Genomic DNA, 15,420 nt, shown 5'->3' with positions numbered 1-15,420 from the left:
TGGATAAATTGCTTTTTAATCAAATTATGTTCAGATGCAATAATGCTTTAAGATGTTTAAGAACAGGAAACAGTTTAAATCCATCAGTTTAATAAATACAAATATACACATGTATACATCAAATGCAGTCACATGTATAATTTTACATATATTATATACACAAAAGCACAGTCCACATTCCTCCTGATAAAACTATTGTTTTGTTGGTGAAAATGTTGAGATGAATAAAAATACAGCATAATAGAAAATCAAAATATTGAACTTTCCCCACCCTGTATTTCCGTATGTGAAGTCAATGTTCTTTCCCTAGAAATACAATTTAAGGGGATTTTAAGATGAATTACTATTTATGCTATACATCTGTACCGGCAAAGTGCTGAGCCACAGAATAATGCTTGCATATTTATCAAATATTTGAGCCAGCTCCAGAGAAATCATAGTTAGACCTCATTCTTATTCTGCATACAGAGTACATGGACTGCATTTTTTTTTTCAATCAAAAGACTTATCTAAAAACGTCTGATGATTTGCTGCTTACCAGGAAAAAAAATTGCTTTCCTAAAAATATTTTGCTCTAAAGAAGGAGTGGCTAATTTATTTCCCCCATTCACTGGTTCAAAGTAAACCAAAAGCATCTGCAGAAAATTAATGATATTTATAACCAATTTAAACTAATATATATATATTCCAGTTTTTCAAATAGTGACATACAAGAGACGTAATATAGGGCTTTAAAGAGGACTTGTACATCAAAGTGATTTTCAAATATATATATACGTCTGTGTTTGTGTGTAAGAACATCCAATAGGAAACTGAGGGATGGTGTCAAGATACTCAGCTAGAGTGGCTATTATTAATTTCAAACTGCAAGTGCTTTTCCCGTGCTGCACCATTTTACATCTTTACATCCTATACATGATACAGAAATATTTATAGAAGTTTTTTTTTTAACCAATATATCATTTGAACTTTTAAATCCTGAGGTAAAAAAGGAAGTATGGTTATGTATGTCTACTCTTCTCCCCTCCCCCTCCCCGAACACGACAATAAGGTCAGAGAGCATCCAAACACAGTATTACATGCTGGGTATAAACTTTTTCTTTCTTTTTTTCTTTTTACAAGACATATTAAGGGGAAAAAGCCTCTGGTCAGTATTATGCCACAAATGAATACATACAACTACAAAAAAAAACCCTAAAGCATTTTGGTTTTAAAATGCCTGTAGCTTGCCTTGTGGGACAGGATGTTATTAATCAGGTTCACTATTAGCAACAATAATGTGACTTATGTTGACGTTAACAAGTTGCTTGGCGTTCAGTACTTGTCCATTATCTTACACAGTAATGCTAAAGTTTATCCCAAACTTTGCAGCAAATGTGACCAGACATTCTTTTAGCACGACCCTGGTAAGTACCATGTCCAATTTAATGTCGTTTGTGTAGTTCAGCTTTATGCAAAGGAAGATGGAAAAATATAAACTTACAAAACCGAAACCCAAGATGGGACCTGAACATTTGTAAATGTTCAATTGTCCTCATATGTCAATCAACCCATCAGGTTTCAATATTCCATTTCTTCAGACCACCACTGTCCCTGATTCAGCATGCTGCTATCTTGTGGACATTTTGCAAACAAGTTAGAAGGCGTTGATAGGGGTTACCTGGCGATGCCACCACCTCAAATACAGACTGAAAGGCTCTGCAATCCAATTCTTCATCTATCTGATGTCTGTAAAAGTCTATGGCCACCAAGCAGAAGAGGTTAATGTCCACTTGCTCTGATTTTCCCATTCTGCTGATAATATGTGGAAGACTTTCAAAACAGTCAAGGATATAACCAAAAGCATCATATAAAGCATTCTGAGTTTTAACCACATCACTCCCCATTGGAAAAAGGATTCAAAAGTAAACTTTACTCTACACATCAGCATAAAGAAACCTAATATGCAGATGATACCCAGCTCTACGTCTCTTTCAAATAAGAACCAGTGAAGGCGGTGACGGTCCTGTGTGAGTGCCTGGAGGCGGTTGGAGGATGGAAGGCGGCTAATGGATTGAGGTTGAATCCTGAGAAGACAGAAGTACTGTTCTTGGGGGACAGGGGGCGCGCGGGTGTGGAGGACTCCCTGGTCCTGAATGGGGTAACTGTGCCCCTGAAGGACCAGGTACGCAGCCTGGGAGTCATTTTGGACTCACAGCTGTCCATGGAGGCACAGGTCAAATCTGTGTCCAGGGCAGCTGTCTACCAGCTCCATCTGGTACACAGGCTGAGACCTTATCTGCCCGCAGACTGTCTCGCCAGAGTGGTGCATGCTCTAGTTATCTCCCGCTTGGACTACGGCAATGTGCTCTATGTGGGGTGACCCGGAAACTACAACTAATCCAGAATGAGGCAGCTAGACTGGTGACTGGGAGCGGCCACCGAGACCACATAACACCGATCTTGAAAGATCTACATTGGCTCCCAGCTTCCAAGCACAATTCAATGTGTTGGTGTTGACCTTTAAAGCCCTAAACGGCCTTGGCCCAGTATACCTGAAGGAGCGTCTCCACCCCCATCGTTCTGCCCGGATACTGAGGTCCAGCGCCGAGGGCCTTCTGGCAGTTCCCTCACCGCGAGAAGCAAAGCTACAGGGAACCAGGCAGAGGGCCTTCTCGGTAGTGGCGCCCTCCCTGTGGAACGCCCTCCTACCAGATGTCAAAGAAATAAACAACCTACCTGACATTTAGAAGACATCTGAAGGCAGCCCTGTGATGGGAAATTTTTAATGTGTGACATTTTAATGTTTTTTTAATCTTTGTTGGAAGCCGCCCAGAGTGGCTGGGGAGACCCAGCCAGATGGGCGGGGTACAAATAATAAATTATTATTATTATTAATATAGTGGCTTTCAGGAAATCTCCTATTTTGGTTCATATCTCAACTGCTTCATACAGCAGCTTTCTTTTACAGAAACATGTATGGCCAAAAAATAAAAAAATAAAAAATTCACCCAGTAGACTGTGAGGATAAAGGTATCCTGCCTAAGTATTCTGTATTAAAATTCAGCAGAACTGATGGAACAGAATCAAGCCTCAGTATGACAGTGTTAAATGTTATTCAACATGCTGATAAAACGTATCTGCTGGCTAAAATCAAGTTTGGTGAAGTACTGTGTGGTTTCTTGCTTTGAGGATACTGAGACCAGCACAAATCCTGACGGCTCTTCCCTTGGGACGCTTTGAAAGCGTGTCAGCTAAGTCTGCACTTTCAAAAGCTCCTGTCCTCGGGCGAAAAGCTGCCCAGGCACCCAGGACAGATTTGACCGTGTGGATAAGTCTGGCTGTAAGCTCCATGCTTTCAAAGGCATCCAACACTTACTCCCCTATCCACCATTTTTTGCGGCAAAGGTCAAGTGGGGAGAGGGAGCATGTGCCACAGGCCAGGTGAAAGCGAGCAGCAAGTTGTATCTGGTCTGGAAGCTGCTTCCTCAGCCATGCCTTAAACTACGGTGAATCACAGCTATGGCTTGGTTGAAGAAAGTCACCTTTATAAGACGCCATTTGAAGTTGGCTTGTTACAAAGAAACCATGGTGAACTTTAGCCATACTTTGCCACACCGTTCGTCATGTGTGAACCACACAAGCTGTGTGGAAGCGAAACCTTCTGCACTCTTCCTTGCAGCCATACCAGCGGAGAAGGCGGCGTGAAACTGAGAGAAGCTTGTAGGCTATGGTAAGTCCTGCCACAATAGACCATGACTTACTGCGACATTCAATCATAGCCACCAATTTTTTTTTGGTTTGATTTTACCACTGAATCCTGCTGATAACCTCAAGAAAAACCTTTTGAAAAGGCAATGGGAGCTTTTGGCATTGAGTTTTTCACCCATCAGATTCCAAATGATCACTTGCTGCTCTTCTGACAGAATCTGTGGCTCCAGAGACAAAATATTGTGGATGAGACATCACTGAATCCCTGATGGAGACCAGGTGAACTGATGGGGGTTTCATCTAGATTTGGGGTGGGGTGGTAAATAACTTCGGTCACATCCACACTATACATCAAAAGCACATGGCTTTCCCCAAAGAATCCTGGGCACCGAAGTTTGCTAAGGGTCCTGAGAATTGTAAGTATTAAACTACAGCTCCCAGGATTCTTTGGGGGAAGCTATGTGCTTTAAATGAGCTTTAAAATTTACATATATAGTGTGGATGTGGGCTTTGTGAACACTGCAGAACATCTAGAAGTCAAACGTCAGAGTCCTGCACTGAAAGTGGTGGTTGATCTAAGTTATGTGCAACTTCTTATGAAAAGGACAGATCAGAACATGGAGATAAAAAAAGAGAGTTTACGAGCTGGAGATGAGTTCTGCAGAAATCCTTTTAACTGCTAATGGCTCACTATTCTGGAAACCAGGGCAAATCCCCGCTGGTGTTCAGTCAGTAGGGCATGAGACTCTTAATCTCAGGGTCATGGGCTATGAGTCCCATGTTGGGCAAAAATATTCCTGCATTCCAGGGGGGCTGGACTAGATGACCCTTGAGGTCCCTTCCAGCTGTACAACTCTGTGATTCTTTGAAATCTCACCCTGCCTGCCATCAAGAGGAAGTACTTTTCCAAAGGGAAGACTGCCCCATCCCAGCACCACTGGAAAACGGAAATCTTTCTTTAGGCTTTAAAATGAGGCCTATAGAAAAATAATCTGCTTAGGATACATTGCTGAAATCCACTGGCTGGTGGAAGCACTGACAAAAAAGCAAGACAGACTCCACATTGCCATGGCGACCGGTGTTCTCTGCGTGAAGTTGGAAAGTGACAGCATCACCCAGTCACGGACCATGGAGGACTGGCCAGTGGTATGCAATGTTTGAAATACCTGCAAGAGTTAAAACAGATAGATCATATGTGAAAGAAAATGTATATAAAGATTCTGCTGCAACAAACAGAAAGATATACCATACCCAGTTATATATAACTGCAGGGCTGGTTTTGTGTTTATGCTCTTAATCCTGTTATTCGATTCAATGTCAATTTTCAGATTAATAATCCATAAATTATAAAACAAACTACATAAGGAACAAGTACATTAATTAGCAGACAGAATACTAGCACAAAACAGACTTAAAGCTAACAAATCTAGAAGGCTCGGGAAAATTAAAAGCCTTCACAAGCTCCACAGCTACATGGGTTGTGTATGCTAAAAAAATCTGCTTGATTTCTTCTTCTTTTGCTAGTCATGTAGATGAACAATCCAGGGCCCTGTTGCGCCTGCAGTCATGCACAGCACTGGGAAGCCAGGTCAGCAATGTGGCCTCACTCACTGCTGACAACTCAAACCCTGATTAAGTGGGGGGGGGGGATTGACACATGAGCAGTACGGTAACTTGTTTCTTTAGCCATGATTAATCTTTCTAATGTTGTATTAAAATCAATATAAACCTATTTTTCCCTAAACAGTGCCACATCATATGTCATGTACTCTTGCAGTAAATAAATAATTTGTTTTCGGTATTTCAACACTTTCCCCACAATGACTATTTTTTTAAAAAATCTCACTAACAGGACAATCCCAATGTACCATATTTTTCGCTCTATAAGACGCACCAGACCATAAGACGCACCTAGTTTTTGGAGGAAGAAAACAAGAAAAAAAAAATATTCTGAATCCCAGAAGCCAGAACAGCAAGAGGGATCGCTGCGCAGCAATCCCTCTTGCTGTTCTGGCTTCTGGGATAGCTGTGCAGCCTGCATTCACTCCATAAGACGCACACACATTTTCCCTTACTTTTTAGGAGGGAAAAAGTGCATCTTATAGAGCGAAAAATACGGTAAATATATGTGTTAGGGGAGAGAGGGGAGAATGAAAGACTGCATGCCCAAATAGTGATGGATTCCAACTTCTATCAGCAGAGCGAGCGTGGCCAGCAATCAGCACAGCTACACCTCTATGGCTAATTTGCCACCCTTGCTTTAATTATTCCATTCTTTTCATACATAGAAAGGATTCTGAGCTGTGGAAGAGATGCATGAATGTGCTATTAGGGATCTGAGACCCCACAGGAAAGACCACTACAGATCTCAAATACCGTTTGTGTGGAGTTAGACTGCTGTTGACTCTAAAATACAATTTTGTACCTTTCTACATGATTTTATTTGTTTATAAAAGTATGTATACACTACCCTCTCATAAAATATCAGGGTGGTGTACAGCAATATAAAAACACAAAAAATAAAGCAGTACAGACTAAATATTAACATGATGGGCTACTCAATTTGATTTGAACATTAAATTAGAATCAGTATCAAATAGATTTAAGAACTATTACTTAAATGGGGTCTTATTTGTGCCTCTCCCCCCGCCCCATATAAGATTATCAAATGCTTTTTAGAAGCAGAAGAGGGTTAAGGCCTTGATCCTCAGAGACTGTCGTTGCTTGCTTGCTTGCTTGCTGTGAATAATTTGCCACATACTTTGCAGACAATTTTTTTTGTTTCACCCTAGTAGTCACAGCTAGTGAGCTAGTGAAAATGTCTAAGCAAAAGGGAAAAGCGGAAAACCAACAAAGTGTTAGAAGTGAGCAAACAAAAGAGGTCAGGGGGAGACATGTGTGTGGGGGGGAATCTCACCTTATATACTACAGTTGCCATAAATTGTGGATATGGCTGCTGGTTAGAAAGAAATTCTCCTATGACTTTATTCATCACATCTTGTGGAGGGAAAAAGTCGTCAAGAAACTGAGGGAGAATCCGAGTTACGACTCTGGCTTCAAAGGGAAATCCTTTTCTAACCCTAAAAAACAAACACACGTAACAACAAGCAACTATCATATTTCTCAAATATTCAGCTTCATGTAACAAGATATATTCATCCCAGTCAGTGACCACAGCAGAAAAGGCTTCCCTGCTCCATTCAGTGCTGATAAATTCTTTAGTGCAATCAGGGTGAGCTCCTATAAGATCTCTTAGGCTGAGGGGTTCACAACACACCTTATTTTTAATGAACCATCACAGCTATTTTGGAACTCTCAGGCTGCTCATCTAGAGCAAATGAGCTTCTCAGTCAGCACTTTTAGCAACAGAATATGAGTTTTTTAAAGTACAGTGGTGCCCCGCAAGACGAACGCCTCGCAAGACAAAAAACCCGCTAGATGAAAGGGTTTTCTGTTTTTCGATGCGCTTCGCAAGACGAATTTCCCTATGGGCTTCCTTTGCAAGACGAAAGCCCATAGGGAAATCTCCAGGACAGCGGGGAAGCGCAGCGCGTCTTCCCCACTGTCCTCGGACCTCCTCCGAAGGCTGGCGGTGGGGCGGAGAGACCTCCTCCCGCCGCCAGCCTTCGGAAGGCTCCTCCGAAGGCTGGCGGTGGGGCAGAGAGACCTTCTCCCCGCGCCAGCCTTCGGATGGCTGTCCTGAAGACTTGCGGTGGGAGGAGGGTTTTCCTTCCCACCGCCAACATTCAGAATGCTGTTCTGAATGTTGGCGGTGGGAAGGAAAAACCCTCCTCCCACCGCAAGCCCCGGGAACAGAGGAGAAGCGCTGCGCGCCTTCCCCTCTGTTCCCCTACCTGTCCTGAAGGCTTGCGGTGGGGAGAAAAGCCCTTCTCCACACAGCCAGCCTGGCAAGCGGTCTCCATAGGAACACATTAATTGATTTTCAATGCATTCCTATGGGAAACCGTGCTTCGCAAGACGAAAAACTCGCAAGAAGAAAAAACTTGCGGAACGAATTAATTTCATCTTGCGAGGCACCACTGTATTCTAAAAAGCAGTAGGACTTCTCTAGGTAATGTAGATCCTGGAGAATGTGGAATGGCAGAGAGCTCTCAGGCCACTGCTGGTTCCTTCGGGAGCTAATGAGGGCAAGTTTTCCAGCTGGAGCATCTTCTCTTCTGCTTTCCCACAGGGCACAAAGTTAGAGACAACCAGCTGCCTATGCGGATGTGTGTCCATCACATTGTAACCACTTGATGAACAGGCGATTATCTTTTCAGCCGCTTTGTTTTTCAGCTGTGACAGGCTTCTATAAACGACTTATGGGCTCTAAAAATGGAAATATTGCACTTTCTCCAAATGTGTATTATTCTGCTGATGTAGGAGAAAGAAAGTGGTCTGGAAAACCTACAACTACATTTTGCGACCAATTCATTATGAAAGCATTACCAATCACGGTTTATAGGATCATAAAATACATGCTTGATTATTTCTAATAAAAATATATGTGGCTGTTCCACTGTTGACACATTGAGTATTGACTAGGTGTAGGATTTTCAGCAATTAAATCAATCTTGAGAGACTTAAGTTTCAGATAACAAAGGGATTAACTTGATATATGTGCACACATCCAAAATCTCTGCATTCAATTTACATTAGATTCATATTCCTGGAAATGGAATTTACTTGTATGCTTTATCACGACATTTTGTCCCAGAAAAATGGCTGGGCTACTGGGATCGGCCAAAAGGTTGCCACTTTTTCTTCTTTTCACAAAGGAAGACGGAGGGGGGCAGAATCTTTTGGACACTTCATCTTTCAAGATAAAACCCACCACCCCTGACGATTCTTAAAAATCTATCCCCCTAACCTGCCATGAAAGTGTGTGTGGGGCATATCTGACATACCTTTAACCTCACCTATAAATACAATCCCTGCCAATTACATTTTCTTTAAAACAACCACTTCCTACCTGTCAAAAAGAACAGAAACTCGCTCCATAGCCACAATGACAGACTCACTGTCGGGAGCTGCTTGGTTTTGATCTGCAACTCGCCCTGGACTTATCTTCTCTTTTCCTAAAGGCAGAATACCAAGAAAACACAGTTTTAATATATAGTACAAGGGAACCAGATAATTTAAATAAAGGTAGTTAAAGTAATACAGGCACCAGAATGAGGGACTGACATCCACTGGCTAAGTGCTACAAATGCCATGAGGTTGGCCCCAGCCAACTCAGGATTACCAGAGTTTGAATGCTGAATCTGGAACCACCATTCATTATATAACCTCCTGCCTGGCCTGACCAAATAGCCAGGAAGGGAGCCCGCCATCATTGCTGAAGTGCCCTGAAATTAAGACAAGTTCTCTAAGGAAGAGGGCAGCACTGAGCTATCTCTATTTGAATGTGCTTTCTGGCATCCCAGAACAGCTTCACTTCTAGAAGGCTTATTTATGCCATAGTGGGTATGCAAGCCACAAACTCTTGTCTTCAACATACCCAGCAGACAAGCTACCCACTTTGGACTTGGGCCACAATCTTAGAAATATTCAAGAGGTCCTTGGGTAGGTGTTCCTTGTGCTATGTTGTAAAAAGTACCAAAGGGGGTGGGGGTGGGGAACCAAAATACATCCTGGAGATAACAGCTTGGGATTGAGACTAGGTGTTGAATTGTCCTGCTGAAGGCTTGATGTTTCACTGAATCCCTCAAGCAAGGCGATGCTAGAAGGAACCAGGCAGAGGGCCTTCTCAGTAGTGGCGCCTGCCCTGTGGAACGCCCCTCCCATCAGATGTCAAGGAAATAAACAACTATCCGACTTTTAGAAGACATCTGAAGGCAGTCCTGTTTAGAGATGTTTTTAATGTTTGAAGTTTTGTTCTGTTTTTAATGTTCTGTTGAAAGCCACCCAGAGTGGCTGGGGAAACCCCAGATGGGTGGGGTAGAAATAATATTATTATTATTATTATTATTATTATTATTATTAGGCAAATTCCAGAGGGTAAACTCCAGACACTGTCCTCTGGACACACTGGCCCACTGCTGTTTGTGACCAGTTTGTGAGCAAATGGTTGGTCTTATGTGGAGGTACGCTCTTTCCTTGCATGTAATTAGAAGTTGAGAAACAAGTGGAAGATTGGTTAGATTTCTTGCCCCATGACTTGAAGATGCAGTTCCATCAAGGCTTGAATACTCCAAAGGTATGTGCTTGTTGATAAAGAGGCTTGTTGGATTTTTTATTTCACTTGTCCCTTTTTTGGCTGTCAGCAACATGGGTGTATATGTGCGTGTGTCTAGTTTCGGTGACGACTGCCTCAACTGGCTCACCAAATACTTCAGTTCTTGCAAAAGGGAAACTTGCCAGTCTGGCCAAGATCTATGTCCTAGTTCCTCAGCCAAATTATTCTTCTGGCCACTGAGTTCTCTATCACTGCCTTGGATCTTAGATCATGGGTCGGCAAACTAAGGCCCGGGGGCCAAATCCAGCCCAATTGCTTCTGGATCCGGCCCGCGGACGGTCCGGGAATTGCCGCATGGATTCTGATCATTCGGGCTGCGCCATTTCCACCCCCCTCCCTCTCACACACCATGGTGGCGCCTCCTCCCTCCCTCCTCCTGGCTTCTCCCCGCCCTGCCTAGAGGAGGAAGGGGGCTGGGCTACATTGAGCCGCGGTTGGCTGAACGCCATTTTAAGCAGCCCCTCTCCGGAGCCAGCCCTTTCGCACCATTTATCGTCCCTCCGCTGCTGCCAGCCCCTGCCACTCACAAGGCACAGGTAAGCAGCCACACAGGTAAGCAGCCACTGGGGCTTGTCCGGTGCTGTGGAGAAGGGAGGGGAGAGTAATGGGGGGTATCTATTTTTTCCCCAAAATATAGTCCGGCCCCCCACAAGGTCTGCGGAAAAAGTTTGCTGACCCCTGTCTTAGATGATGTCCAAGGAAGAATCTGCTAGCAGGTTATAGAAAGTACCATCTTTTTGAAACCATCTCTCACTGGCCCACTTTACCTACACATCATGGGGCAATAAATAGAAAGTGGGAGGCAACAGAAGTAATCTAGCATTTATTTCACTGTTGGGTCAGGATTACCTTGATAATCCTTACTCCAGAGGGCTACACATTACTGAGAATATGAAAAAAAGTAAATGTATGTGCTATGAAAACAGTTTCTGGGAAGTGTTACTTTATGAGGTGTGCATTTTCAGCACTGAAAACATGTGAAGAGATCCATACCTGTATACATGCATGTCAGCATTAACCCCAATGCTGCCATGGCTCTGTGTGGGCTGTGCACATTCACTCTGTCTACACTCAGTTTAACTAATGATTCACAATCCAGCCTCGAGAGTTGCTCTGAAAGGAGGAGACGTTCTAACCCTCTCAAGACACAGTGATAAATAATGGATGGTGTCAATTCTTCACTTCCAGACAACATCACTCCACACATCTGAAACAAACAGGAAATAAATTTAAATATCCATAGACAGGTGTGGAACCACAACAGTAAGGCCAATATGTGAAACTCAATTTAAAATACAACAGAGCTCAGCAACAGCCAATTCATTATGACAAAGCACCATTTATTACCACTATGGAGCACAGCGAAGTCTAGCACCACACTGGGCTCCCCTCTCTCACAAGCATTTTCACAGATTATACCCCAAAAGAGGGCCTTTTCTCAGACTGAAGTGGCAGGGAACTATCCAACTTGCTCGAAATTTCCCCTTATTCCCAAATAGCTCATTCACAGGATGGTGGAAAATAACTATGACACAGCGGCAGGCTTCTAATGTGGTTTGGTATTCACCAGTATTATAATGAAGTGAATCTTAAGAAGGTGCACAGAAGGTTCAGTGGAGTCACCTGTCACATTTTGCAGCAGACAAAAGTGGGCAAAGGTACAAGAGAAACATGAGGATACAAACACACGGCCAAGCTCTACCTGATAAACCTTAACCACAGCGGACACAAAATCTCCTTACACGCGGCTGTGAAATTCGACCTCCAAAAGTGTTTTCAGTCTGGTAACTGAGGTCGCACCAGCTCTCAGCTATGCTCTCCAAGAATAGGCTAAATTCACACCACTTAATGCATAGTAAGTACACAAGCAGACTATTATGGGTTGAAGGTCATTTCCTTATATTCTGCCATGGTCATTTATGCTAATTGATCAATTCTATTTTACTTCTCAAGATAAAAGCGAATGCAAAGTCTTTCTCTCACACGCCATACCTACCTGTATAATTCCTGAAGAGAATTCAGGCCCTACATCAAGAGGATAGTTTTCTATTAAATAGAATGCCACTGCACACATTACCAAGACATGCTGCTGGTTGTGGGCGTTCACACAGCTGTTAAAAAGGAGAAACATTGATATATCAGTGGGCTGGAGTCTTCCCATAGAGCGTTAAAATCAAGTGCTCTGTTCTATAATCCTTACATAGCTGGAACTACAACTCTTTCTAATGAGACTCAGAAGAAGTGACTAGAAGAAATAACTGTTTTATGGTTCTTGTAGCATTTTTAAAAATTTTAAATATACACTATCTATCAAACCAACTGTTTGCTCTTGTTAAAAAGGAAGTTTCCCTGGCTAGGTGACTGGTAGCCACATATTTATGCAAGATCAAAGTATCACATGATGCTAACGATTTCTAAAGTTTTACCCGCTGTTTCAAGCTTGCTGATAACTTTTACTAAAATGTCCATTAAAGCAGACTGAAGAGGTTAACCACATCAGGTTGTGTTGCATTTTCAGTTCCACAACTCAGAAATTCTGTTAAATGAAAGCCACAGTACATTATTACATGAACACCTACTGTGATATTCCTCTTAGATTGGAAAGCAGATATTCAGAGATGATTGGAATAAGTTGCTTTGCTGTTTCATCAAGAAGGTCACACTCAAGGATGTAAAGAATTCCATGTAGGGCTCCTATGCGGCTTGGCATGTGAGTGCTGCGTAATGTTGATTCCAGCAGGCGGCTCACGGGCTCTGCTACCACTTTATCCTAGTGGGTGTGAAACAATAGATGCAAAATTGTGCTGAATTAATTTACAAACTGGCAACTATAAAGTTAGTAACAATTAACATAAAATAATGATGCAAAAGTTTATAAAATCCATAAAATATTCTAAAGTATGATGAAATATGTCCAAGTCATTAACATTCTATCCATTCACTGACATGTGGTATTATTTTGAAGGAAAACAGCTTTATATTGAAATACATGACACCAGAAATTCCTGGTGTGTCATTTGGTAAGCTAAAGGTCCGAGTGCTCTTATATTGTGTCCTGGGAAGTAAATGTGGTTTGAATCCTTGGAAGATTCTGCCCCTTACACATTGTGCTGAAACCAAGAGAAAGACTGAGGAGAAGGGCCAGAATCTGGAAACAAAACTGGAAAAATGTGCAAAGGATGTTCTGTCCTCAAGGGACACATGCAGCAAGCAGTTGCGGGCCAGGAGCCAGGAGACCTGGTCATTTATACAGACACCCTACTCTGCTCCCCCCCCCCTTTTGCTCCTTAAGAAGAAAATGCCACTGACGTCACCCACCTCTGTTCTAATCAGCACTCTCCAGCCGGTGGGTTGCAAGGCCTGTGCAAGTGGGAGTTATAAGTAAACCCAAAATAATTTTTGCTTGTAATCTTTAACTGGTATGATGAATACCTCTTCCAACTTTTTGTTTTCTTGGCATATTATAATACAATGTTGACATATGTAACCGAATGTCAGAAAGGCTAGAGTCTTACATACCCACAAACAAAAAAACTTTTTGAATAACTTTGTAAGTACTTTGTAAGTAAACCACATCAATAGGGGTGTTCAGTAAATTTAACAGGCGAATTTGCAGGTTAAAATGCACTAAACCAATGGCTGCTGAAGAACAAAGGTCCAAACTTCATGGGACAATAAATCAATTGATTACTATGCCAAGTAAATTGAGACTTGTGGGCCACCATAGCAAAAAGGAAACCACTGTTCTGGATTGACAAATTCCAGTGTGTTTTGCTAAGATCTTGGGGGGTGGTGTGGGGGAGAATGTACGTATTTTTTGGCCTCTTACATTCTAGACTTGATAGTTCGACAATGTTCGGGGGTATAGAGTAAGAAATACCCTCAAAGTACATTAAATTATGTCAATTTCTGCAGTGGCTCCCTGTTTGTGGAATGCTCTTCTCCAGGGAGCTTCGCCTGGCACCTTCATTGTACACCTTTTAGGCGCCAGGCAAAAATGTTCCTCTCCAACCAGGCCTTTGACTGATTAGCATCCAATGCCCTTTAAAAATGTGTTGGGGAGGGGGTTAATAAAAGAGATAGAACAGTTATCTGCACACAGATGGTACCAAACTCCAGTTGATGTTTCCCCACGAGATGTTAAATAGATCAGTGAGAGCCGGAAAACAAACCGCTCCTTCAGGCAGGAGAGAGAGAAATGAGGCGTGACCACGCCTGCTTCCCAGAGTTCTTTGCTCTCCTGCCTCCATCTCATGATGAGATAATACCCAACCCATTCATACCATCAGCAACCACCTCCAATCCCTGAAGAAGAACAGGGCCACACAGATACTACAGAGCTACCACCCTCCAAGACCACATTCTGGAACCAGCCACACAGGGAGGAAGTGGAGCACAGTGCCCTGAAGGATACCATGGTCAAGAAAGGAAGGCACAGATGTCTCTCCTGAGAGGGAGGAGATTCTTCCTCCTGCTTGCATGGCACCCTCTCTATCTAATCTTACACTGCATTTAAGGAAGGGAAAGAGGAGAGGGGCAGCTTTAATGTCAAATGCAGTCTATGTGCTATTTGGCGCTACCCAAATAGGAAGTGTAAGGAAGACATTTTATACCTTTCCACATGTATACAAGAGCAACTTCTGGAAGAGCCTGTTGTCTTGCCCTTATGATGAAAATTATTATTTTGAATTGTATTGTTTTGATGAATTTATTGTTGCTTGCTTTATTTATATGTAACTTGTGGTTGATATGATAGTGTTTACAATGGTTCATCCCTCCTAATGCTATTGTGATCATTGTAAGCCACTTCGTGCTCAACATTTGTTACTGGAAAAATTGAATACAAATATGAAATCAAATCAAACTTATTAAAAAGCCGCTGAGAATTCTAACAGAATCAACAGGGGTGTACTCCTCTTGGTTAAGCTCCCATGAAGGCCATCCATACCAGAAGATCAACAGCTGATTCAGTTCCATTACTAGGCCAGAAACCAGACTGAAATGGAACTGGGAAATGACTTGTAAATTAAAAGAAATCCTACCATTCCAAGAACGGCAGCTGCCTTACATGTAGCTGGAACCAAATACTGTATAAGGATTTCATCTTCTGATGGGTGTGTCTTCCGCAGTTCTGTTAATGTTGTGTACATCATTTCAAACTGATTCCTTTCTGTAAATAAGTCAGATACTGCTAAAAGCTGCAAGTACAAAAAACATTACAAAATAAGTCTTTTAAAAGTTGTTTATATAACAAGTCATTTCAACGAAGTATACATAACATATATGAATACAACTTTACTAGAAAGCTCTAATGTGAAAATGATAAAATATTTCATTATTTTTTTAAAAAATGTGTGTGTTAAGATTATCACAAAAAGAACACTGAGATCACCGAGAGAGTTCTTTCTCTGCTTCTGAGATGGAGATTATATTGGACTTTGGAGATAGCTAATAAAGCAGCCTTTTTTTTCCACCAGTAGGAGAGATTCCCT

The 15,420-nt window shown here is 42.2% G+C and overlaps 1 protein-coding gene across 2 annotated transcripts in view; it reads right to left on the bottom strand.

The window, feature by feature from the left end:
• Window positions 1–15,420, bottom strand: part of HTT (huntingtin) — a 114,099-nt gene continuing 98,679 nt past the window's right edge. For both annotated transcript variants that reach the window (XM_083629853.1, XM_083629852.1), the window contains 8 exons: window positions 14,971–15,126; window positions 12,508–12,698; window positions 11,925–12,039; window positions 10,922–11,135; window positions 8,663–8,768; window positions 6,608–6,770; window positions 4,696–4,856; window positions 1–1,812 (listed from right to left, as the gene is read on the bottom strand). In XM_083629853.1, coding sequence (XP_083485979.1) covers window positions 1,599–1,812; window positions 4,696–4,856; window positions 6,608–6,770; window positions 8,663–8,768; window positions 10,922–11,135; window positions 11,925–12,039; window positions 12,508–12,698; window positions 14,971–15,126 — 1,320 coding nt within the window. In that variant the 3' untranslated portion in view covers window positions 1–1,598. The remainder of the gene's footprint in view (window positions 1,813–4,695; window positions 4,857–6,607; window positions 6,771–8,662; window positions 8,769–10,921; window positions 11,136–11,924; window positions 12,040–12,507; window positions 12,699–14,970; window positions 15,127–15,420) is intronic.

This window comes from Podarcis filfolensis (assembly GCF_964270895.1).
Source record: "Podarcis filfolensis genome assembly, chromosome: 9".
Classification (NCBI taxonomy): Eukaryota; Metazoa; Chordata; class Lepidosauria; order Squamata; family Lacertidae; genus Podarcis; species Podarcis filfolensis.
Note: the sequence above shows the minus strand (reverse complement) of the source record. Positions and strands in the feature narration are given on the sequence as shown.